Below are 25,050 nucleotides of genomic sequence, written 5' to 3' on the forward strand. Positions count from 1 at the left end.
TAGTACGGAGAGAGGTTACAAGGAGCGTCTCTCTGGAGGACTGTCATGTACGTTCATTTATATGGACACTGTGTAATGCTTCAGTTCGCCTGTGGAGGTGCTGTGGGAAAATAGAACACTAAGGAAAGAGCAACACACACGACGATTTCAATGTATCTGTACTGGGGTCGAATTGAGACAGGCGCAGAGAATCCTGTAGGATTTTGAATGTGTAATGTGACATTACATGAATGTCATCGATGGAAATCAATTCACATGTGACCTGAGCCTAAAAGTTACGCTCAGATTTTGGAGTCGCAATCACAAGACGTCAATCCAAAGACTCAGTGAATTTTTTGGTGGGGTGTCGTGTTCTTGTGTAGCATGAGCCAGATTATAGTGAGTGACCGGGACTCCGGCAGGCGGACACTCTGCAGAATCTTTATGTGACGGATCCTCTCCATTAACCCGATCACTGAGAACTAACATAAGACCAGGAAGGCTGGAAATATTATATTATGTTATTATCAGAATTAGATAAGAATACAATTACTATAGGAATGCCAAATGGACAAACAGAATAGTAACATGTATGTAACAGAGATTACTCTGCACGGATAGTACTGCTGCATAGAGTCAGTGTTATAAGCCTGACAGGAATAACATTTCATCTCACTGCCCTCTAGTGGACATGTCAGATAGCACTTGTAGGTGGACAACAACGCTCCATGAAATTTACCAGAATGCTAGACAGGATCTAAACTCTATATAATCCACTGAAGTGACAGTGAGCGCAGCTCTGGAGTATAATACAGGATAAGTAATGTAATGTATGTACACAGTGACTGCACCAGCAGAATAGTGAGCGCAGCTCTGGAGTATAATACAGGATGAATAATGTAATGTATGTACACAGTGACTGTACCAGCAGAATAGTGAGCGCAGCTCTGGAGTATAATACAGGATGAATAATGTAATGTATGTACACAGTGACTGTACCAGCAGAATAGTGAGCGCAGCTCTGGAGTATAATATTATGTAATGTAATGTAATGTATGTACACAGTGACTGCACCAGCAGAATAGTGAGCACAGCTCTGGAGTATAATACAGGATAAGTAATGTAATGTATGTACACAGTGACTGCACCAGCAGAATAGGGAGCACAGCTCTGTAGTATAATACAGGATAAGTAATGTAATGTATGTACACAGTGACTGTACCAGCAGAATAGTGAGCGCAGCTCTGGAGTATAATACAGGATAAGTAATGTAATGTATGTACACAGTGACTGTACCAGCAGAATAGTCAGCGCAGCTCTGGAGTATAATACAGGATAAGTAATGTAATGTATGTACACAGTGACTGCACCAGCATAATAGTGAGCGCAGCTCTGGAGTATAATACAGGATAAGTAATGTAATGTATGTACACAGTGACTGCACCAGCAGAATAGGGAGCACAGCTCTGGAGTATAATACAGGATAAGTAATGTAATGTATGTACACAGTGACTGTACCAGCAGAATAGTGAGTGCAGCTCTGGAGTATAATACAGGATAAGTAATGTAATGTATGTACACAGTGACTGCACCAGCATAATAGTGAGCGCAGCTCTGGAGTATAATACAGGATAAGTAATGTAATGTATGTACACAGTGACTGTACCAGCAGAATAGTGAGCGCAGCTCTGGAGTATAATACAGGATAAGTAATGTATGTACACAGTGACTGTACCAGCAGAATAGTGAGCGCAGCTCTGGAGTATAATATAGGATAAGTAATGTAATGTGTGTACACAGTGACTGTACCAGCAGAATAGTGAGCGCAGCTCTGGAGTATAATACAGGATAAGTAATGTAATGTATGTACACAGTGACTGTACCAGCAGAATAGTGAGCGCAGCTCTGGAGTATAATACAGTATAAGTAATGTATGTACACAGTGACTGTACCAGCAGAATAGTGAGCGCAGCTCTGGAGTATAATACAGGATAAGTAATGTAATGTATGTACACAGTGACTGCACCAGCAGAATAGTGAGCGCAGCTCTGGAATATAATACAGGATAAGTAATGTAATGTATGTACACAGTGACTGCACCAGCAGAATAGTGAGCGCAGCTCTGGAGTATAATACAGGATAAGTAATGTAATGTATGTACACAGTGACTGTACCAGCAGAATAGTGAGCGCAGCTCTGGAGTATAATACAGGATAAGTAATGTAATGTATGTACACAGTGACTGTACCAGCAGAATAGTGAGCACAGCTCTGGAGTATAATACAGTATAAGTAATGTATGTACACAGTGACTGTACCAGCAGAATAGTGAGCGAAGCTCTGGAGTATAATACAGGATAAGTAATGTAATGTATGTACACAGTGACTGTACCAGCAGAATAGTGAGCGCAGCTCTGGAGTATAATATTATGTAATGTAATGTATGTACACAGTGACTGCACCAGCAGAATAGTGAGCGCAGCTCTGGAGTATAATACAGGATAAGTAATGTAATGTATGTACACAGTGACTGCACCAGCAGAATAGTGAGCGCAGCTCTGGAGTATAATACAGGATAAGTAATGTAATGTATGTACACAGTGACTGCACCAGCAGAATAGTGAGCACAGCTCTGGAGTATAATACAGGATAAGTAATGTAATGTATGTACACAGTGACTGCACCAGCAGAATAGTGAGCGCAGCTCTGGAGTATAATACAGGATAAGTAATGTAATGTATGTACACAGTGACTGTACCAGCAGAATAGTGAGCGCAGCTCTGGAGTATAATACAGGATAAGTAATGTAATGTATGTACACAGTGACTGAACCAGCAGAATAGTGAGTGCAGCTCTGGAGTATAATACAGGATAAGTAATGTAATGTATGTACACAGTGACTGTACCAGCAGAATAGTGAGCGCAGCTCTGGAGTATAATACAGTATAAGTAATGTATGTACACAGTGACTGTACCAGCAGAATAGTGAGCGCAGCTCTGGAGTATAATACAGGATAAGTAATGTAATGTATGTACACAGTGACTGTACCAGCAGAATAGTGAGCGCAGCTCTGGAATATAATACAGGATAAGTAATGTAATGTATGTACACAGTGACTGCACCAGCAGAATAGTGAGCGCAGCTCTGGAGTATAATACAGGATAAGTAATGTAATGTATGTACACAGTGACTGCACCAGCAGAATAGTGAGCGCAGCTCTGGAGTATAATACAGGATAAGTAATGTAATGTATGTACACAGTGACTGTACCAGCAGAATAGTGAGCGCAGCTCTGGAGTATAATACAGGATAAGTAATGTATGTACACAGTGACTGTACCAGCAGAATAGTGAGCGAAGCTCTGGAGTATAATACAGGATAAGTAATGTAATGTATGTACACAGTGACTGTACCAGCAGAATAGTGAGCGCAGCTCTGGAGTATAATACAGGATAAGTAATGTAATGTATGTACACAGTGACTGTACCAGCAGAATAGTGAGCGCAGCTCTGGAGTATAATACAGGATAAGTAATGTAATGTATGTACACAGTGACTGTACCAGCAGAATAGTGAGCGCAGCTCTGGAGTATAATACAGTATAAGTAATGTATGTACACAGTGACTGTACCAGCAGAATAGTGAGCGAAGCTCTGGAGTATAATACAGGATAAGTAATGTAATGTATGTACACAGTGACTGTACCAGCAGAATAGTGAGCGCAGCTCTGGAGTATAATACAGGATAAGTAATGTAATGTATGTACACAGTGACTGTACCAGCAGAATAGTGAGCGAAGCTCTGGAGTGTAATACAGGATAAGCAATGTAATGTATGTACACAGTGACTGTACCAGCAGAATAGTGAGCGCAGCTCTGGAATATAATACAGGATAAGTAATGTAATGTATGTACACAGTGACTGTACCAGCAGAATAGTGAGCGCAGCTCTGGAGTATAATACAGGATAAGTAATGTATGTACACAGTGACTGTACCAGCAGAATAGTGAGTGCAGCTCTGGAGTATAATACAGGATAAGTAATGTAATGTATGTACACAGTGACTGTACCAGCAGAATAGTGAGCACAGCTCTGGAGTATAATACAGGATAAGTAATGTAATGTATGTACACAGTGACTGTGCCAGCAGAATAGTGAGCGCAGCTCTGGAGTATAATACAGGATAAGTAATGTAATGTATGTACACAGTGATGGCACCTGTAGAATAGTGAGCGCAGCTCTGGAGTATAATACAGGATAAGTAATGTAATGTATGTACACAGTGACGGCATCTGTAGAATAGTGAGCGAAGCTCTGGAGTATAATAAAGGATATAACTCAGGATCAGTACAGGATAAGTAATGCAATGTATGTACACAGTGACTGCACCAGATATTAATGGTAGGACTATATCTATAACCACAAGTATGTATTATACATATATTGTTACCTAGGAGGGTCACTTTAAGCTCAGAGGCTCCTTTGCCGATTTTCCCTAAATAATGACCCTCCAAGCTCCTCAATGTCCCTTTAATGATCTTTACAGCATCCTGTAATATCCCTTTAATGACACAGACCCTTCATTACTCCTCATTTTCCATGTTATACAAGTCATCTTCTAAGCCAAGTTTATTTCTAAGGACTAATATTAAGAACACAGACACGATTTCTTATCTGCGGCATCTCCTGAGCTTGGAGCAGAATACACTCAGGCTTCATTAGTACTTAAAAGGAAGAAAATGCATAATAATGGTGGTAAACAGACGGTGAAGAATCGCCTAATGGAAAAAGGCTCGTCTCTGGTTTTGCAGACCTATAAAAGTCAGCGAGGTCAGTCAGCTCCATAGTCTGGATCCTTACTAGTAACTGAATGGGGTTTTACTGCCGCCTGGTGGTCAGCTGCTGCAGTGTGCAGAGGCAAAGTATCTTGCACAGGATAGGTCATCATTATCAGCGTGGTCAGGTTCTGATAGCTTAGTAAACGGCCATATAGTAAGTGTACGGCTGGAATAAGCCCTGCTCATATTTATGTGAAAGGGAATGGAGCTGCAATTCCAGGGGCCACCTCTACATTGTACGGTGGCGCTTGGTACTGCAATCCCACTCCCATTCACTTGAATAGGGGCAGTGTAGTTTCCGGCCATATTCTTGATCTATGGCTTCTGGCAGCTGCATCAAATTTGTCAGACCCCGACTGATCTGATACCAATGACCTACTCTGTGTATACGTCATCCAACGCTCTGTCATGTTAAATGCCTTGATGTGCTAGGAATAGCCAAGTCTTTCTCCATGATCATGTGACTTACTCATTCCTGAGCATTCCCGGTCTCCGTCCCACACGTTGGAAACCGCGTGTCCGGTCAACAGAAGGTTAATCAAACTCTGGCTAGAAAAAAAAAATACAGAAAAGGTGTAAAAGAACGTATAAGCTGATACAAGACACAACACTATGTATAGAGGGCTATTGGAAGAAATGGACATCTCGGAAGCGTTATATCGATGACCGATACCTAATATCAGGGCTTTGGGCTACAAACATATAGAGGGGGGAGGGGGAAAAAAATCGCTGGTTTTTCGCTGTTTTACCTACTGCAAGGTTAAAGCTACAGATAGATCATCAATATCAGATCAGTGGGGGTCTGACACCCAACATTACCACCTATCAGGCTGCTGTGAAGCGCTGAAGATACGCAATTCTCGCATCTTGGCGAGGAGACAGGCCAAACACGCGCCTTCCCGATACGTTCATTCTCTATGGGAGCACCATCCATCTCCAGTGCTCCCCAATGGAGATGGATGGTCGCTCCATCACAACAGGAGAACCGGCAGTCGGACCCCCACGGATCATGAAGTCATCCCCTATCTAACTTCATAAAATTGGTCCAATGCCTTTAAAGGGATTCTACCATTAAACTACCTTTTTTTCTAATGAACACGTCGGAATAGCCTTAAGAAAGGCTATTCGTCTCCTACCTTTAGACGTGGTCTCCGCCGTGCCATTACGTAGAAATACCGGTTTTAACCGGTATGCAAATGAGCTGTCCGCAGCAATGAGGGCGGGCCCCAGCGCTGAAAGGCCGATGAGCGCATCCCCATTGCTGCCCAGAGCTCTTTCCTGCACCGCCTCCTTCTTCTGCAGCAACTCCGCCTCTTCTGGCTTCTCTTGCTCTTGTAATTCTATACAGGAGCATAGAGAGGCCACCCCAAAATGGCCACCGGCCAGCTTCTGTATTGAACTGCAAGAGCGGCTACCCCAAAATGGCCGCCGGCCAGCTCCTGTATAGAACTGCAAGAGCAGCTACCCATTTTTGGGTAGCCGCTCTTGCAGTTCAATACAGGAGCCGGCCGGCGGCCATTTTGGGGTGGCCTCTCTATGCTCCTCTATAGAACTACAAGAGCAAGAGAAGCCAGAAGAGGCGGAGTTGCTGCAGAAGAAGGAGGCGGCACAGGAAAGAGCTCTGGGCAGCAATGGGGATGCGCTCATCGGCCTTTCAGCGCTGGGGCCCGCCCTCATTGCTGTGGAGAGCTCATTTGCATACCGGTTAAAACCGGTATTTCTACGGAATGGCGCGGCGGAGACCACGTCTAAAGGTAGGAGACGAATAGCCTTTCTTAAGGCTATTCCGACGTGTTCATTACAAAAAAAGGTAGTTTAATGGTAGAATCCCTTTAAAATCATCAGAGCACCAGAGTAGCCAACTGTCCAGGAAAACAGACAAGAAGAGGGTGTAGCCAACCACAAACAGGGCGGAGTTTGGGCAAAATTACTATAAAGTGGGCGGTTGGTAGAGAATGACCTATCCTGGATGAGCAGGGTAAATGGAATCAACAGAAATTGGGTAACAAAAAATAAAGTTGAGAACACTTATTTTTAGTAACCGCTTCCTAAACTGATTTCAGCCTAAAGGGGTTGCCTTGCCCAGAAGGCTCTACATTCTGCCGGGCACCTTCCTCCTTACCTGCCGTGCCCGTACACCGGGTCGATCAAAGGCTCCTCGGCATCTTCTATTTCATTTTTGACATTTTCAATTCCCTGGTAAAATTGAGAGACATTGTTAAGAAAGAAAATCACTCTCAGACTAAGTTTAGCATTCGGCTGTCACCCAATATAACAGAATGGGTCACACTCTGCCCCCTACTGGTCCTCACTGGGTATCATTGAACTCTGAAGAAGGTCCCCTGTCACCCCGAAATAAATGGGACGCCGCTCATCTCCATGGGACTGCCGGAGAGAGGCGGAGTATCTTGCCCGTCCCCTCCCACTATAGGATTTTCGGGCACAAAAATTTATAAATGACCACCACTTTGAGGGTACATTTTGTCACTAGGGGGTCCTTTGTCTGGGAAAGTTGTCCATACAAACCTTGGTGAGAATGACGGAGTACAGGAAGAGCAGAACTCCGAAGCGGTTCCTCCACATGGAGTACTCGTCCCACAGGGCCGCCTTCAGGTCACCAAAACTTTGGAACGTTCTCTTCCTATGGAAACAAAGCAAAGTATCTACACGGGAGGTCGCAGCCCCAAAAAATTAACCCTAAACTCCAACTGCAGGTACCTGTCCCTAAGCGGTGGTGGTATTAGATTTGTGGAAGGGTCAGCGACCACCAAGGCGAAGAATGTTCCGAACTTTCTACCTTATAGATTGTAAGCTCTTGTGGGCCCGGCCCTCGCTCCTATTGTATGAATTGGTTTATTACACTGCCATGTTCTTCTGCCTGTATAAGAATCCTACAATTTGTAAGGTGATCCGGTATAGGTCGGCGTCATATAGATACAGTGTTGGCCAAAAGTATTGGCACCCCTGCAATTCTGTCAGATAATACTCAGTTTCTTCCAGAAAATGATTGCAAGCACAAGTTCTTTGGTATTATTATCTTCATTTATTTTGTCTTCAATGGAAAACCGCAAATAGAATTGTCAAAAAGCCAAATTGGATATAATTCCACACCAAACATAAAAAAGGGGGTGGACAAAGTATTGGCACTGTTTGAAAAATCATGTGATGCTTCTCTAATTTGTGTAATTAACAGCACCTGTTACTTACCTGAGGCACCTAACAGGTGGTGGCAATAACTAAATCACACTTGCAGCCAGTTGTCCAGCAGGACAATGACCCAAAACACACTTCAGGTCAGCACTAGAAAATGGTGGTGAGAGAAAGCCCTGGAGACTTGTAAAGTGGCAGCAATGAGTCCAGCCCTGAATCCCATAGAACACCTGTGGGGGAGGGGGAGAGATCTCTTGGTGGCAGTTTGGAGAAGGCCCCCTTCACATCTCAGGGGGGACCTGGAGCAGTTTGCCAAAGAAGAAGGGTCTAAGATTCCAGCAGAGCCTTGTAAGAAACTCATTGCTGGTTACCGGAAGCGGTTGTGCGCAGTTATTGTGTCTAAAGGTTGTGCTACCAAGTATTAGGCTGAGGGCGCCAACACTTCTGTCCGGACCAGTTTTGGAGTTTTGTGTAAAATGATCAATGATTTGACTTTTTTTTCATTCTCTCTTGTGTTTTTTCATTGCAAGCAAAATAAATGAAGATATTACCAAAGAGTTTGTGCTTGTAATCATTGTCTGGAAGACACTGAGTATTATCTGACAGAACTGCAGGGGGGCCAATAGTTTTGGCCAACACTGTAAAATGTATTTACTATTAGAGACGCCACTTCAGAAGAGCCGGCCTGAGAAATGCTTCTGTCACATGACCAGGGTTTCCCCGCACGGACATAGCGCTTTTGGGTCTACTATCCCTTGTGTATCTATGGATCAGGGTTTTTAGGATCTCTGCTTGCTGTCATTCAGTTGGAGCCTTCAGCACTGACTTTGCTCCGGACGTGCGGGTGCTTGGCACGTATTGTATGACTAGGAGAAAATGCAATCTGGAAATTAACAATAATGGAGATCTCCAGCCACAAATGGATATTTCATACCGATGAGTGATCCACAGTAGTATGTGATCTGTGGGGTTCCGACACCCAGACCCCGCACCAATCTATAGATCCGACTACCAGAAGCAGCTCCGTTCCTATTCAATAGGAACTTAGCTGCAGTTCCCTGTCGCCGCCACTATGCTGGGGGTCCGATGTATGAATTCAGCACAGATATACTAATATATGTAAGACCCCCACATATCACATAGGGAAGGCCTAACCTCTGGATAGGTCATTTGTATATCATATGCATTTGGGGCTGGAAATCCCTTTAAATAGGCGCCATCGGCACTTCGCTCACACTTGTGGCTGGCTCTCCGTTGTTCTGGTCCGCTGGAGTTTTAATACTGAAGCCAGAGGAGAGAAAAGCCCACCATGCAGGACCTTTCTCTCCACGGATTAACAGGGGCCAAGTCAACAGACCAATAACTATTTCCAGGAGGAACAACAGAGGAACGAAGTTATAGGACTAAGGCTTCATGCACATGACTCTGTATGCAGGCCGAGGCTCTTCCGTGAGGGGTCTGATGTTCAGTTCTGTTCTGATTAGGGTTGAGCCGATCTTGAGATTTCAGGATCGATTTTAAAATCCGCTTTCCGATCATTTTGCAGCCGATCCCGATCGTGAAATTTGCTCGATCACCGATCGGGATCCGATCTTTCCTGATCCCGATCGCTCAACCCTAATTGTATATTATATATACAGTAGGGATGAGCCAATCTTGAGATTTCAAAATCCGATTTCCGATCATTTTCCAGTCGATCCCGAAATTTGCTCGATCGCCGAGCGGGATCCGATCTTTCCCCATCCCGATTGCTCAACCCAAGTTCCAATGACTACAGAGCTGGTGCCAGCGACATGGGAACGGAACAGGAACCCTCCCTCATTGAAGTCAATGAGGGATAGAAGCCCCTCAGATGTCATCCTATTACATTCCCCCTGGACGTGCACACTCGGCTCTGTGCATATAGCCTTATCAACAGACTTTATACAAAATTTGCATTTATTACACAAAATAAATAAAATCAGAAAATCTTAAGATAACAGTTTGGCGAATATGAGAACATTGAAGCAACCTCATACATGGCCTAAAGAAGATCTCCAAAATAATCCAGAGTAAATGCAAGGCCTTGAGTTGTCTTGTAAGGTCAGGTTATTACAGATCTTACTCCTAAATGCCACTGGTGTGTAATGCTTCATTTCTCCAGTGGGGGCACTGTAGGGAAACACTTAACGGGGATGTCCAGCCAAATGACCGATCCTGATCCCTCTTCCTGTGTACAGGAGACCAGCGAGATTCTGCCCATACAAAGGACCCATTCCAGATTAGAACACTGTTTTTTATTGATTTCAATTGGCAAGGACCAACAGGGATGGAAAAAGGGCCACGACCGTAACACTAGGATATACAGAGTACAGTCCTGTCCACCTCTGTGCTGGAGTCTCCAACGCAGTCTGCAGAAAATCCGACACAGAGGACGATGTATAAAATAAGACAACTCAAGGACTTCTATTTACCGATGACTTATTTTACTTACATTACTTGTCCCAAAGCAGACAATATGGCGAGCACAGGCAGGGAAGAAACTGGTGGACGCCAAGGACAGGTCTAGTTGCCCTCCAGGAACAAGTAACATACAGTGCAAAAGTTTTAGGCAGGTGCAGGCAAACCGCTGCGCAGTAAGAAGGTTTACAGAAATAGAAGGGTTAATCGTTTATGTTTGTCAATTGCAAAAAATTAAGTGAATGAAGAAAAAAGAGAAATGTAAATCCCATCAATATTCGCTGTGACCTTTGCCCTTTGCCTTCCATCAGTTCTTCTCGGTACTCGCAGACAGTTTTGGGCAGGGAGGTTGTTCCCGCCGCCATCTTGGAGAACTAAGCACAGATCTTCTGTGGATGTCGGCTTGCTCTAATCCGTCTCTCACTTCATGTCATCCCAGACAGACTGGACGATGATGAGATCAGGGCTATATCTACACTCACCGGCCACTTTATTAGGTACACCTGTCCAACTGCTCATTAACACTTAATTTCTAATCAGCCAATCACATGGCGGCAACTCAGTGCATTTAGGCATGTAGACATGGTCAAGACAATCTCCTGCAGTTCAAACCGAGCATCAGTATGGGGAAGAAAGGTGATTTGAGTGCCTTTGAACGTGGCATGGTTGTTGGTGCCAGAAGGGCTGGTCTGAGTATTTCAGAAACTGCTGATCTACTGGGATTTTCACGCACAACCATCTCTAGGGTTTACAGAGAATGGTCCGAAAAAGAAAAAACATCCAGTGAGCGGCAGTTCTGTGGGCGGAAATACGTTGTTGATGCCAGAGGAGAATGGCCAGACTGGTTCGAGCTGATAGAAAGGCAACAGTGACTCAAATAGCCACCCGTTACAACCAAGGTAGCCAGAAGAGCATCTCTGAACACCGCACAGTACGTCGAACTTTGAGGCAGATGGGCTACAGCAGCAGAAGACCACACCGGGTGCCACTCCTTTCAGCTAAGAACAGGAAACTGAGGCTACAATTTGCACAAGCTCATCGAAATTGGACAATTGAAGATTGGAAAAACGTTGCCTGGTCTGATGAGTCTCGATTTCTGCTGCGACATTCGGATGGTAGGGTCAGAATTTGGCGTCAACAACATGAAAGCATGGATCCATCCTGCCTTGTATCAACGGTTCAGGCTGGTGGTGGTGGTGTCATGGTGTGGGGAATATTTTCTTGGCACTCTTTGGGCCCCTTGGTACCAATTGAGCATCGTTGCAACGCCAAAGCCTACCTGAGTATTGTTGCTGACCATGTCCATCCCTTTATGACCACAATGTACCCAACATCTGATGGCTACTTTCAGCAGGATAATGCAATGCCATGTCATAAAGCTGGAATCATCTCAGACTGGTTTCTTGAACATGACAATGAGTTCACTGTACTCCAATGGCCTCCACAGTCACCAGATCTCAATCCAATAGAGGAGCATCTTTGGGATGTGGTGGAACGGGAGATTCGCATCATGGATGTGCAGCCGACAAATCTGCGGCAACTGTGTGATGCCATCATGTCAATATGGACCAAAATCTCTGAGGAATGCTTCCAGCACCTTGTTGTATCTATGCCACGAAGAATTGAGGCAGTTCTGAAGGCAAAAGGGGGTCCAACCCGTTACTAGCATGGTGTACCTAATAAAGTGGCCGGTGAGTTGTATAAACAGTTCCAGGACTCCTCCTCCAAAGGGCAAAGGTCGCACCATATATGGATGGGATTTACATTTCTCTTTTTGTTCATTGACAAAATTAACCATTAACCCTTCTATTTTTGAAAGCATTTTTTCCAAACATGCCTAAAACTTTTGCAAACCATTGTATAGCCAAGAAAAAGAGGTTTCCCCAGCTTCCACTTTAGTATTGGTACCTGTATATACTACGCCATGTCGTGTCTATATCACGTCTCCCCTGTGCAGGGTGATACATGGTGCGTATACAGGAGCCAATATGAAGTAGAAGTCTTTATCCTGGACGTCCTTGTATCTGAGGTCCAGCAGTATAAGGAGGTATATATAATGCAGGTACAATACACGTATCCCATCCCCCGATATAATGGGTTACTTACTGAATTAATGCATGAAATCTCTCAAAGCCAATCTCCTCTGCAGCCAAGGCAGCTACACATAAAAGACACTTTTCAGCACTTTGCAGCAGTAAAATACACACAAAAAGCAACAAAAACAAGGCGCACACAATAATAGAAAGCATATAAGACACGTCAGGTTATCTTCTACCGGCCACAAGACGGAAGCATGCGACCGTGTCGTCTAAAGGGGAACTTATATACGTAATAGAATTAACTATAGCATTGAGAAGGGTAAAATTAAAGGGGTTGTCTGGTTTAGAGAATCCATTTTTCGCATACCCGATTAGGAAATGGTGAAAGGATCTTCTGTTGTGGGTCTCTCGCTCTGGAGGACTACAGCCAAGCCACTGGTTTGTATGGTCATTGTGTAATGCTTCATTTCTCCAGTGGGGGCACTGTAGGGAAACACTTAACGGGGATGTCCAGCCCCAAATTGATTTTTCATACTGATGACCTATCCACAGGATTGGTCATCCACAGGGTCCGACAAAAGGACACTGTACAGATTATCCGTTCCGGCAGCTGCTAATGGTTAACGAGCATGTGTCGTCACGCTGCAATTCCCTAGCGCCACCACTATGCAGTGGCTGGAGCTGATGTGCCGCTCCTGTTATTGCAAACGCTCCCCATCCATTAAAAGGTGTTCTGTGTGAGGTCTTGGATTGTGACAGATGACATCCGGGTTCCCTACCATGTGGATAGGTCATTAGTATGAAAAACACATTTAGGACCAGAAAACCCCTTTAATGGCAGATCGTTGGGGGTCCCAGAGGGGGGGGGGGGGGGGGACACTTTGCGGTCATCTTCAGGGCCCTTCTAACAAACTGGGAACGTCCAAATCAGACAACCCCTTTAAGGGATGAGTTACATGATTAGTGAATATGATGAATACTCATTCCTGGCAAATTCTAGAAATTAAAGGGATTCTCCGCCCATCATAGACTATGCTGCAAAAATAAAAAGGTGCATATGCAATGTGGGACCTCTGTTGTTCTTCACGGAAATGTCTAAATAAGTTTATGGTTTATGTTACGATCCCCCTTGTCAACGATGTAACCGCCTATATAGTGCGCAGTATTCTATAGGTCCAGGGGTCAACTTCTTCATACATTTCCAGGAAGAATAACAGAGGAAGCACAGAATGAATTAATCTAACAATTAAATCCCTCTTAACATATAATAATGACTGTTCCGTTTACGTCATAAATGTATTCCTTTGAGATGATACACGTAATACTATCAGCATATAAGTATATGGCGCAGATCTGTGGCACATTCTCAGCTGTCGGTTGCCGCCGTGCACCGCCCATCTCTACATCTTAGTCATTTAACCTATTAAGGTCCAGTTTCTTTATTTTTTAATTTTAAATTAAATTTTCTCTTTGTTATTTTGTTACAATGTATAAGATTTGGGGGTGATGGGGGGTGTACTGTAATGTAGGTGACTCTGACCCGGTGCCTGTCAGAAATAGTCAGATGAAAAAGTGTTGCAAGTCCAACTTTTTAGCCTGGCTGTTTCAGTTATAAAGAAAAGAATCAATTTTCCAATATACTTTCTGTATCAATTCCTCTCGGTTTTCTAGATTTCTGATTGTTGTTATTCATTCTATGCGATATACAGTCTGTGGTCATGTGATAATATAGAGGTGCACAGAAATCATGTATGGTAACAATCTGTGCACCTGTGAGTCCATCACCTGGCCGTTGGCCGTACATGACATGCCCATGGACCGTACATAACATGGCCGTGGACCGTACATCACACGACCGTGGACCGTACATCACACGACCGTGGACCATACATGACATGCCCATGGACCGTACATCACCTGGCCGTGGACCGTACGTTACTTGGCTGCGGACCGTACATGACATGCCCATGGACCGTACATCACCTGGCCGTGGACCGTACGTTACTTGGCTGTGGACCGTACGTCACCTGGCCATGGATAATTTAGCATATGACCATGGACAATACATCCCATGACCGTGAACCGTACATCACATGGCCGTGGAACATACATCACCTGACCATGGACCATACATCACCTGGCCATGGATTATTTAGCATGTGACCCTTGACTGTACATCACATGGCCGTGGATCATTTATCACATGACCCTGGACCGTACATCACATGACCGTGGATCATATATGACATCATGGAAAACAGAACAAATGACAGCAAGCAGAGATCTAGAAAACCGTGAGGAATTGATACAGAAAGTATATTGGAACATTGTACAACTTATTTACTGAAACTGGACAATCCCTTTAAGTCCCACATAACCCCTTTAACTAGGTATACAGTATGGTTACCCAATGCTCACTTCCTTACAGTGGTTTCCATCTGTACTTTCTTATTGTCACTTCCGTACTGAAGTTAATCTTTGCAATTACATGAACTTTTCCTTTTAGTACAAATGTACAGAGCTGTAATTGCGGGTGGTGACATGTTACAGGGGAGAACTGTCAGGCGTTTTATGCTGGGAGTCATCTTTTGTCAATACTTATCGGCTGTCAGCGCCGTTCCTTTATCTGATGCCTAAATGATGACAGATATCACTTTCTGCACTTTGGAAATCATTCCTGCAGAACGTTATAAAAGCTGTTTATTCTGAGAGTTTAATCAGCTACAAAACCCATCAAATTTATTCCTAAGACTTATTTTACCGTGAAGACACCTTAAAGGGAGTCTGTCAGTAGGTTTGACCCCTTAAAACGGTTGTCGGTGCTATAGTGGATACAAGGGAGCATGCCTGCTATCAGGATAATGGAGGTTACATGGTCAAGATGGACCGATTTTAATTCCCCCATGGTGTCGTGACTGCAAGTGACCAGGATGGGACAGAACTGTGATCGATGAACGTGACATCAGCACAAGGAAGAGGCCACAATGTATATAAGTGAGTGGTCATGGACGTCCACTGGTCACATATTAATGGCCATCGATATATCAGGAGACCACGAGTCATCTGTCAGAGCACAGAGTGGTGGAAGTGTTTTATGTATGTATATACTATAGGCAGTGGCCTAACTACTGGGGTAGCGGCTGCCACAGGTCCTGGCTAGAGATGAGCGAGTACTGTTCGGATCAGCCGATCCGAACAGCACGCTCGCATAGAAATGAATGGACGTAGCCGGCACGCGGGGGGTTAAGCGTCCGGCCGCCGTCAAAGCGGAAGTACCAGGTGCATCCATTCATTTCTATGGAGCGTGCTGTTCGGATCGGCTGATCCGAACAATACACGCTCATCTCTAGTCTTGGCACATTAGGGGCCCGGCGACAGCAACTACCGCTGCGTTTTTTGTTTGCTTTTCTTAATAGGCCGTTACTGACTGGAGTTACTCCAGCCGGTAATGGCCCCTATTTACTTACCGATCTTGGCAGGGGCCGGGATCGGTAAGTGATGCCACAGGCCCCAGAAACATCATTATAATACTCAGGGGTCTTTTCAGACCCCCAAGTATAATGATCAGAGGTCCAGGGGAGGTAAGGGAACATAACAAACACGGTTACTTACCTCTCTGGGCAGGTTCGGGCCTACTTCTGTGACTCTTCCTGATGTCACATGACCCGGGCCTGCGTCCAGGGTCATGTGACATTCTGGAATTTATTGAAGATGGCCGACACCACGGAGGAGTGCAGCGGAGCCGGGGATAAGTAGGTTTTTTTATGTTGGTACCCCCCTTCGGTCTCAGACTATTATACTCTGGGTGGGTGTCCACATTGGGGCATAATACTGTGTGCAGGGGCCACTATGGGACATAATACTGTGTGCAGGGGCCACTATGGGACATAATACTGTGTGCAGGGGTCACTATGGGACATAATACCGTGTGCAGGGGCCACTATGGGACATAATATTGTGTGCAGGGGCCACTATGGGACATAATACCGTGTGCAGGGGCCACTATGGGACATAATACTGTGTGCAGGGGCCACTATGGGGCATAATACTGTGTGCAGGGGCCACTATGGGACATAATACTGTGTGCAGGGGCCACTATGGGACATAATACCGTGTGCAGGGACCACTATGGGGCATAATACTGTGTGCAGGGGCCACTATGGGACATAATACCGTGTGCAGGGGCCACTATGGGACATAATACTGTGTGCAGGGGCCACTATGGGACATAATACCGTGTGCAGGGGCCACTATGGGACATAATACTGTGTGCAGGGGCCACTATGGGACATAATACCGTGTGCAGGGGCCACTATGGGACATAATACTGTGTGCAGGGGCCACTATGGGACATAATACTGTGTACAGGGGCCACTATGGGGTACAATACTGTGTGCAGGGGCCACTATGGGACATAATACTGTGTGCAGGGGCCACTATGGGACATAATACTGTGTGCAGGGGCCACTATGGGACATAATACCGTGTGCAGGGGCCACTATGGGACATAATACTGTGTGCAGGGGCCACTATGGGACATAATACTGTGTACAGGGGCCACTATGGGGTACAATACTGTGTGAAGGGGCCACTATGGGACATAATACTGTGTGCAGGGGACACTATGGGGCATAATACTGTGTGCAGGGGCCACTATGGGGCATAATACCGTGTGCAGGGGCCACTATGGGGTATAATACTGTGTGTAGGGGCCACTATGGGGCATAATACTGTGTGCAGGGGCCACTATGGGGTACAATACTGTGTGCAGGGGCCACTTTGGAGCATAATACTGTGTGCAGGGGCCACTATGGGGCATAACACTGTGTACAGGGGCCACTATGGGGCATAATACTGTGTGCAGGGGCCACTATGGGGTACAATACTGTGTGCAGGGGCCACTATGGAGCATAATACTGTGTGCAGGGACCACTATGGGGCATAATACTATGTGTAGGGGTCACTATGGGGCATAATACTGTGTGCAGGGGCCACTATGGGGCATAATACTGTGTGCAGGGGCCACTATGGGGCATAATACTGTGTGCAGGGGCCACTATGGGGTATAATACTGTGTGTAGGGGTCACTATGGGGCATAATACTTTGTGCAGGGGCCACTATGGGGTATAATACTGTGTGTAGGGGCCACTATGGGGCATAATACTGTGTGCAGGGGCCACTATGGGGCATAATACTGTGTACAGGGGCCACTATGGGGCATAATACTGTGTGCAGGGGCCACTATGGGGTACAATACTGTGTGCAGGGGCCACTATGGAGCATAATACTGTGTGCAGGGGCCACTATGGGACATAATACTGTGTGCAGGGGCCACTATGGGGCATAATACTGTGTGCAGGGGTCACTATGGGGGATAATACTGTGTGCAGGGGTCACTATGGGGCATAATACTGTGTGCAGGGGCCACTATGGGACATAATACTGTGTGCAGGGGCCACTATGGGGCATAATACTTTGTGCAGGGGCCACTATGGGGTACAATACTGTGTGCAGGGGCCACTATGGAGCATAATACTGTGTGCAGGGGCCACTATGGGGCATAATACTGTGTGCAGGGGCCACTATGGGGTACAATACTGTGTGCAGGGGCCACTATGGGACATAATACTGTGTGCAGGGGCCACTATGGGGCATAATACTGTGTGCAGGGGCCACTATGGGGCATAATACTGTGTGCAGGGGCCACTATGGGGCATAATACTGTGTGCAGGGGCCACTATGGGGCATAATACTGTGTACAGGGGCCACTATGGGGCATAATACTGTGTGCAGGGGCCACTATGGGGTACAATACTGTGTGCAGGGGCCACTATGGGGTATACTACTGTGTGTAGGGGCCACTATGAGGTACAATACTGTGTGCAGGGGCCACTATGGGGGATAATACTGTGTGTAGGGGCCACTATGGGGCATAATAGAGAGCGCAGGAATGCGGGGTTGGAGGGGGGGATCAGTCGGAATATTCAGCATCTTTGGGGGGCATGTCAAGAGTTCGCCACAGGGTCCCTCCGTTCCTAGTTACGCCACTGACTATAGATATACATTTGACTTGTGTGAACACACAGTTGCTTTCCTACCCCGCAGAAGAATGTGCCAAAGATATGACCTGTATATTTGGTAAATTGCAGAAGCCAAGATGGTGATGAATGAAAGACTATGAAGACAGAGCGACCATCACATGGCCTCTTACTGGGCTGCTCTCCATGCTGACTGCTCTCGGCAGGGAGTTCCCTTTCTGGCTGCGGAGTGCTCTTTCCTTTCTGCCAGGTTGTCAGACAGTACGAGCTGGAATTATTCATGCTGGCCATCTCCAGGATGTCGCACAACGTCTGACATAAGACGTCCTTCTGCTCATCTTCTACAAAGCCACACAATGGTCAGGAGCAAGGGGGAGAAATGGTCAAAAAACACATGAGTAAGGGGAGGCCGTACGGAAACACAAGGGCAATGTGAAATGCTCAGGCTGCACGGAGGGATTTACCTGGACAACTTCTCCAGTTAGATTTCTCTAGAGTAAAAAGCAGATTCTTTAACAAAAAGGCCTGCAGGAAAAATATAAAGAATAAAGTTTCATAACGGGATAAATACATAATAAAAGCAACTCTCACCCCTCTGATCGGCCCCTCCGATGCTGAGATATTAGCTTTGTAATCCTGATATGCTAAGGAGTAGAGATGAGCGAGGAGTGAAATATTCGACTATTCGATTCGAGTAGTCAACTATTCACCCCAGGAAATGATGCCAATACCTCTGCAATGCAACTGGGACAGCAGAGGAAGCATTCCTGGGGGCATCTAACACGCCCAAGTCCCTGTATTACCCCAATATCACAGCCTATCAACTACACACTCCAAACTCAATATGGAAAGAGGAAAAATACTTGGAAACCGTCTTTCCTCTAAATTACTATGGACAGAAAGACAAATTTTAAGCTAAAGAATCATTAGAATGCACCCCTTTAGATCACGTTGCCCATGACAAGCACAGATGGCATAGGCAATGGGAAATTCAAAAGCCCCCATCCTTAACCGCCATTGTTTGTGTGTGTGATGTGGTGAGGCCTCCAAAAATTACTTTTCTGGCCCTACACATGAGCCCTTCCAAATTAAGTTTAGAGGCCCTTAAGCTGAGCCATACAAAAAAATACTCTTCAGGTCCTTGGGGTGAGCCCTCACAAACTTAGTTTCAGGCCCTTGGGGTGAGGCGAGTCTTGTACCAGCAGAGTTTTAGGCCCTTGAGGTGAGTTGAGCCTTGTAGCAGCAGAGATTGAGGCCCTTGAGGTGAGTTGAGCCTTGTAGCAGCAGAGATTGAGGCCCTTGAGCTGAGTTGAGCCTTGTAGTAGAAGAGATTGAGGCCCTTGAGCTGAGTTGAGCCTTGTAGTAGAAGAGATTGAAGCCCTTGAGGTGAGTTGAGCCTTGTAGTAGAAGAGATTGAGGCCCTTGAGCTGAGTTGAGCCTTGTAGTAGAAGAGATTGAGGCCCTTGAGCTGAGTTGAGCCTTGTAGCAGCAGAGATTGAGGCCCTTGAGGTGAGTTGAGCCTTGTAGCAGCAGAGATTGAGGCCCTTGAGGTGAGTTGAGCCTTGTAGCAGCAGAGATTGAGGCCCTTGAGGTGAGTTGAGCCTTGTAGCAGCAGAGATTGAGGCCCTTGACGTGAGTTGAGCCTTGTACCAAGGAGATTGAGGCCCTGGAGGTGAGTTGAGCCTTGTACCAGCAGAGTTTTAGACCCTTGAGGTGAGTTGAGCCTTGTAGCAGCAGAGTATTAGGCTCTTAAGGTGAGTTGAGCCTTGTAGTAGTAGAGTATTAAGCTCTTAGGCCGGGTTCACACGGAGTATTCTGGCTCGTGATTTGGTACGTAGACGCCGCGGGAGCTTTTGCGGGCCACATACGCTCCTATTGTTTTCAATGGAAGCTGGTACCGTATACGCGGCGCTATTTTGCGGCCGCCGCAAAATCACGGAGGCAAAATAGTGCCGCGTATACGGTACCGGCTCCCATTGAAAACAATGGAAGCGTATACGGCCCGCAAAAGCTCCCGCGGCGTCTACGTACCAAATCAAGAGCCAGAATACTCCGTGTGAATCCGGCCTTAAGGTGAATTGAGCCTTCAGTTGTGCGCCCTGCAGTGTGCCCAAACTGCAGTTTATGCCACATGTATGACACTGGTGTACCCGGGATACCGTACATAATGTTATATGTGGGTAGAAACTGATATTAGGGTACAGCAAGGCACTTAAGGGAAGAAGGGTTATTGGGTTTTTGGAGCACAGACGGTTTGGTTTTTGGATGCCATGACACTTTTGCAGAGCTGAAACGCCAGTAAAGTGCAATCCCTGATATGAGACCTTATTTTCGAAGCTACACCCCTGAAGGATTTATCCAGGGGTAGAGAGAGCATTTTTAACCCCAAGTGTTGCTATAACTTATTATCCATAAATAAATACGCAGCTGATTGTGAGAGGTGAAAATTACAATTTTTCCAGGAATCCGTCATTTCAGTGTGTAATATGTTGTACCTGACTTGTATCAGAGATGAACGCTCCAAAAGCTGTTGTGCCCAGGATACCCGCTTACCAGTTTTTGGACAGTGTATATCTGCTGACATAAGTTGGGCACAACATATCGGGCACTGAAATGGCGAATCTCTGGAAAAATTTTATTTTTCACTTCTCATTATCAGCTGCGATTTCATTTCTGGAAACTAAATAAATGCAACACTCAAGGGTTAAAAACGCTCGCTACGCCACTTGATAAATCCCATCAGTGGGCTAGTGTCCAAAATGGGGTGACATGTCTGCGGATTCCACTTTATTGGCAATTCAGGGGCTTTGCAAAAGTGGCATGGTGTCCTAAAACCAAACTGTGCTCCAAAAGCCAAAATAGCGCTCCTTCCCTTTCTACCCACATATGGCATTAAGTCCGTTATCCGGGGTACACCAGTGTCATACATGTGAGCATACACCGCCATTTGGGTACACAGCAGGGCGCAGATGTGAAGGAGCAATATGTACTTTTGGACCGCAGACTTAGATTCTTCATTTTTGGACACCATGTCACATTTGCAGAGACCCTAAAATTGCCCCTACAAAATGGGGTCACTTATTGGGGAATTCCAGTTTACTGTCGCCTCCAGGACTCTACAAAAACAACATGGCGCCCAGAAAGTCCCTCTAAATCTGTACCCCAAAAGCTAAAAAGTGCAGTGCGCCTTCCCTTCTGTTTGTCCAAGCAGCAGTTTACACCCACATATATAATTTTTTGCCCCTCGGGACGGCCCCTTAATAGTTTTAGGAGTGCAGGTCTCTGACAACACAAAGAGGGTGCAACGTATTGGGCACCGAAATGGCAGATTTCTTTCCAAATTTCAATTTTCATTTTGTGCATTAATTTTTGGGAAGCATTTTAGACTCAAAATGATAATACGCCTTGATACATTCCTTGATGGGTGTAGTTTTTAAAATGGGGTCACATTTGAGGGGTTTCCATTGTATTGATACTTTAAGGGCTCAGCAAATCCAACATGGCACCTGAAAACTATTCCAGCAAAATCTGCCCTCCAAAAGCCAAATAGCGCTCTTTCCATTCTGAGCCCCGCCATGTCCCCATACAGCAGATTATGGCCACATATGGGGTATTGCCGTGTTCAGGAGAAATTGTGTAACAAACTGTGCGGGGCGTTCTCTCTTTTAACTCTTTGTGAAAGTGAAAACTTTGGGGATAAAGGGACATTTTAGTAATTTTTAACCTACACATCCCAAGGTTAGTAAAATCTGTGAAACGGCTATAGCAGGGGTGCCCAATACGTCGATCGCGATCTACAAGTCGATCGCGAAGGACGTATGGGTCGATCGCGGGATCGGTGTCTGCTTTTTGACAGCGCAGGCTGAGAATCATCTCCGGACACTGGCAGGCCGAGGTCTTGCACTCGTTCGGAGTCAGGGCTGCGGCCCCGCCTGCCAGTGTCCGGAGATGATTCTCTGCCTGCGCTGTAAAAAAGCAGACACCGATCCCGCGATCGACCCATACGTCCTCAACTCAAATCTTGTTTGAATGCGCAGTAGGTCTGAAACATTTTGAAGCAAAAATTGTGTCTTGAAATCCAGTTGGTGCTCCCTTATTTTTGGGTCCTACCGTCCGCCCGTACACAGGATTAAGGCCACAAAGTGTACATTTTTTTAACACGGGAGAAATGGGGTCATCTATTGTGGCATGTTTTTCTTAATTTTCATGTGTTATGTGCAAGAAAACTGCCTATAAAAATGACACTTTTGTATAAAAAAAATATGAAATTTTTATGATGAGGATAAATATGAAGAGATGGTCTGCAGACACTCCAGAGCCTTTAAAATATCAGATTCTTTATTCCATAGTAAATTAAAAAAACAGTATACAAAGGGTGTCCAGCAGAAAAACACACGGTGCGTTAAAAAAAGACGCTTACGCGTTTCGGGGTTACCCCCTTAATCATAGCATGTCTACCTTACAATAACTTCGGACTTATAAATGTTATACACAGGTGTAGTACCTAATTTGCCCTGTCACGTGAGAAAGTGTGAAGAGTTGGGGTACAATAAAGTTGTGTTTGTCAAACAGCGGAGCTTTGCGGAGTATTTATATGGTAACTAGAACAATGATAGAATCGAAATAAAAACATATTATAACCACAAGTTTCGACCTGGTTTGTATTTTTTATTTATTCATTGACTGTCCTGGGTCTTCTTTCTATAATATTATATTTTTGTATGCAAATTTATAAATTAATAAATTTGTAACGGGACTTTCATGTTTACTTCAATAGCTTGGTAAAGGTTTGCTAAGAAATATTTAAATTTCCATTACTGAATTTGATTATATAACATTATGTCGATAACATCAATTTTTATAAATAAAATAACCCATTCTCATTTATGTATCGACATTTAGTGTGGAATGTCAAGTTACACTGTAATTTAAGATTATATAAAGTTACTAGGTAGAACACTGTTCAGACTAAGTGTAGCCTGTGGTAACGGATAGCTGGTACAGCTAGCTAGACTAGAAATAAGAAGTAACTAGTTCGTTAGCATATATAGGGTTTCTAGATCAATGATGATATAGGCTAGATTTCTTATCATTCTACAATTATTAGAATCATTGTAAAAATTAGACAGTTTTATGAGCTTTAAAGTCCCTTACTTTCGAAATATACAGCATTACGGGAAAAATCTAGCTTAGGGGAGGGGGGGGAGGGGCGTTCACTTGTCCTCTGAGGTCACATGACCAGAATCCACCAATGAATGTGAGAGGCTGGATTGTGGTCTATCTCCACCCACAAGATCCGCCTACTGAAACTCACGTCTTCGTTGAACAGACGTACAATACATACTGCAATGTTTTGAAGAGGTAAGTGATACTCCGCAAAGCTCCGCTGTTTGACAAACACAACTTTATTGTACCCCAACTCTTCACACTTTCTCACGTGACAGGGCAAATTAGGTACTACACCTGTACTACACATTTATAAGTCCAAAGTTATTGTAAGGTAGACATGCTATGATTAAGACGCGTAAGCGTCTTTTTTTAACGCACCGTGTGTTTTTCTGCTGGACACCCTTTGTATACTGTTTTTTTAATTTACTATGGAATAAAGAATCTGATATTTTAAAGGCTCTGGAGTGTCTGCAGACCATCTCTTCATATTTATCCTCATCAGCTGATTTCCTCTTCAGTCCAGAGGCAAGGTCTTGCACCTCTAACGAAGCCAAAGGAAGTGGTAAGACGCAGTTCCTTTACTATATATATTTTACATGAAATTTTTATGTTTGACACAAATTTTTTAAAAACCTATGGGGTCTAAATACTCATGATACCCCTCAATGAATACCTCAAGGGGTCTAGTTTATAAAACGGTGTCATTTATGGGGGGTTTCAATTGCTTTGGTAACCCAAACCTTGTTCGAAATTGCAATGGGCCCAAAATATCTGCAAGCAAAATTTGTGATTTGAATTGGCCCTCCATACCTCTTGGGCCCTACTGTATGTGTGTACATAGGACTAAGGCCACAAAGTGTACATTTTTTAACACGGAGAAGTGGGATGATATATTTTGGGGTGTGTTTCTTCTTTTTGATGTGTTGTCAAAAAAAAAAAAAAACTGCCTTTAAAATGACACATTTGAAGAAAATGAAATTTTTTTATTTTTTTTTTGTAATTTGTAATAATTCTTGCAAAATTTTGATCAAAATGCTCACTATACCCCTCAAAGAATACCTGAAGGGGTCTAGTTTTCCAAATTGGGTCATTTAATGGGAGGTTTTGTCATTATGCCACCTATTCCTGTCCGCAAACATGGCTTCGTACAAGAAAAAAAAAAAATATATAATCGCACACTCAAAATTTCCAAAATTTGCTTATAAACTTGATAGACTTGTAAATTGTCTAAATTACTCAAATATGCTAAAATTATTTCAAATATGCTTGAAACACAAAAGGAACATTTGGAAATATATAACAACTTTTTTTTGCCCTGTATTATTGTGTATATGTGAGAGATCGCAGCTGAAAATGAAAAACTCTTCAATCTTCAGCATTTGAGAGTTTTTTTTAATA

At 44.6% G+C, this 25,050-nt stretch overlaps 1 protein-coding gene across 2 annotated transcripts in view; it reads right to left on the reverse strand.

Annotated features, from left to right (window-relative positions):
• MINDY3 (MINDY lysine 48 deubiquitinase 3) overlaps window positions 1–25,050 on the reverse strand; it is a 96,691-nt gene that overhangs the window by 60,973 nt on the left and 10,668 nt on the right. The window contains exons 4-9 of one of the 2 annotated variants that reach the window (XM_075271703.1): window positions 18,948–19,008; window positions 18,657–18,824; window positions 12,512–12,563; window positions 7,343–7,457; window positions 6,939–7,012; window positions 5,286–5,365 (exon numbers count right to left, since the gene is read on the reverse strand). In XM_075271703.1, the coding sequence (XP_075127804.1) occupies window positions 5,286–5,365; window positions 6,939–7,012; window positions 7,343–7,457; window positions 12,512–12,563; window positions 18,657–18,824; window positions 18,948–19,008 (550 nt within the window). Of the gene's footprint in view, window positions 1–5,285; window positions 5,366–6,938; window positions 7,013–7,342; window positions 7,458–12,507; window positions 12,564–18,656; window positions 18,825–18,947; window positions 19,009–25,050 lie in introns of those variants that run through there. The other variant, XM_075271704.1, reaches the window with a different exon arrangement.

Source organism: Leptodactylus fuscus, chromosome 4 (assembly GCF_031893055.1).
Source record: "Leptodactylus fuscus isolate aLepFus1 chromosome 4, aLepFus1.hap2, whole genome shotgun sequence".
Taxonomy (NCBI): Eukaryota; Metazoa; Chordata; class Amphibia; order Anura; family Leptodactylidae; genus Leptodactylus; species Leptodactylus fuscus.